At 41.0% G+C, this 2,147-nt stretch overlaps 1 protein-coding gene across 1 annotated transcript in view; it reads left to right on the top strand.

The window, feature by feature from the left end:
* Window positions 1-2,147, top strand: part of LOC118407877 (jouberin-like) — a gene marked incomplete in the record, with an annotated part of 14,322 nt that overhangs the window by 6,502 nt on the left and 5,673 nt on the right. Inside the window, 2 exon segments of the mRNA XM_035808446.1 lie at window positions 1,327-1,460; window positions 1,975-2,115. Of these exon segments, the coding sequence (XP_035664339.1) occupies window positions 1,327-1,460; window positions 1,975-2,115 (275 nt within the window).

Here is a 2,147-nt window from a genome sequence, read left to right as displayed (position 1 = left end):
GCATCGAAGGGACAGACTCGATCAAATCTCCTCCCATGTTTCTGTCCTACCCAGATCTTCCTTAAGTTTAATCAGCATGAGCTGAACTATAACATTGTACTGATGGTTTTGTCCTTGGTGCTGAAATGTAGGCCTGTACTGTGAAACTGGCACTCACTCACCATTTGGTATATTTTCTGTTGCTCCCTGTCTTCCAAGAGTTAGAAGTGCTTTTACTTGAGATGTTGAGTTTGGATGGCAGGTCTCCAGCCTCTTCTGTCCTGTACCTTGAAGAGCAAGATAGTGGATAGCTTCCTTGATGGCAATTAACCATTCCTTGTTTGGTTGGCCATGTGGGTTCTGTCCTTCCACAGTACTGTCCTACCCCTGTATCAAAATGGATGTGTCCCATAGCAATGTGCTGTTATAATGATGGTTTGCCCTTGGTGCTGAAATAGAATTTTCCCTCACTCACTGTCCAGTTTATTGTCTGTTAGTCCCCATCTTGGAAGGGTCAGATGTGCTTGCATTGAGATTTGATGGCACGTTGTCAGCTCCTCCTGTCCTGTACTATGAAGTTGAGATAGTAGATGGCTTCTTTGATAATGTCCATCAAATTCTTTCTTGGTTGACATCATGGATTCTGTCTTTCCATGGTTCTGTCCTATTCCTAATGGTTAGTGTTGTTCATCATCCCTAGTGGAACTGTTTGCTACTTTTTTTGCAGACTTTATGAAGAAGATATTCCAAAGACACTTCCAGGACAGCGCAAAAAGAAGGGGTAAAATATAAAAGCAAAACCATCCAAAAGATCACAAAGTCATGATGTCAATATGCGATGTCAGATGAGAACAATGAGTGTTGCATTTTAGTAATTTTTGAGGGATTGGGAATAACAAAATAGGAAATTGACAGAAATCACTCATTGCTCTTCTTACATCAGTAACATTATACCTGTATAGGGTTACCCTCAAATCAAATCAAACCCTATGAGAAAAGAAAGTCACTTGGTTTAATCAAATGATACGTTGTATAAGACACTATAGCTTAGCTATAAAAAAAAAATAAATTACTGGCATTACAATCAATCAATTTTGCATTCAGTGTTGATTGGAAGCAAATGCTTGGACACCTGATGATTTGGAAGGAAAGTTATTGATTATGACAACCACTAATTCCACTCTCTCATCCAACTGATTATAATTCAATCATCACAAGGAAATGATTGTACCTATATGAGGTATTCAGCAACCAATCATGACAACCAATACTGCACAAGTGAACCAATGGATGCACACTAATGGTTTATACTTTACTACACTGACATGTCTTCCCCTGATATCACAGCTACTCCATCATGCAGAGGTACCATGGTGCACTGAACAACCGTCAGCAGGTCCGCAGCACCCTCACACCGTGTGGGTCCTTTGTTATCGCCGGCAGTGAGGACTCCTGTGCGTACGTCTGGAATGCTGAGACAGGTAATGACTTTTAGCATTGCTTCTTTCTTCTTTGGCTTGATCAGTCAGGGCATGATTAAGTTATTTTCATGGAGCTTTTGGGACAATATTGCCCCAGCATGAAAGTTTAATTGTGTTCTTTGTAGAACCCCTGTCACATAGTTTAAAAAGATAGATAAGTCTGCAAGCTCTAATTGACTTGTTCAGTAGTAATACTTCCAGTGATCATTGCATGATTTTTAGGGATCAGTTGATGTTCTTAGGTCACAGAGCCCCCTAAAATATGATAGGATAGATTTTCAGGTGAAAAGTATGCATAACCCCTTGTCAATTTTTAAATCTGGCAGTCGGGGGATAAGGAAGATGATTGGACTTGAAACTGAAGGTTTGATTGTACTTGAAATCTCTTTCATGACTTAAGTTTAAGCCTGCACTACAGACATGTATCCTTAAGGACCTGTGACTCCAGTAGTGGGTCTGAGGTGCCTGAAAGACCCTGAAGTAATCTGGTGTTGCCATGGTTCTGTCTCTACAGGAGACAAGGTGGCTGTGTACCGAGAACTCGGGTACCAGAACACCGTATGTGGGTTGGACTTCCACCCCCACGATCACATGGTGGCCTTCTGTTGCTATGGAGACAACAACCCTATCCTCATCTACACATATGACCAGAAAGGTAAACGTGTAAGAAATATCCTTTAAAAAGGG

The sequence above is a fragment of the Branchiostoma floridae genome, chromosome 2, assembly GCF_000003815.2.
Source record: "Branchiostoma floridae strain S238N-H82 chromosome 2, Bfl_VNyyK, whole genome shotgun sequence".
NCBI classification, from domain to species: Eukaryota; Metazoa; Chordata; class Leptocardii; order Amphioxiformes; family Branchiostomatidae; genus Branchiostoma; species Branchiostoma floridae.
The sequence above is the reverse complement of the archived record's forward strand: the minus strand, read 5'-3'. Positions and strand labels throughout refer to the sequence as shown.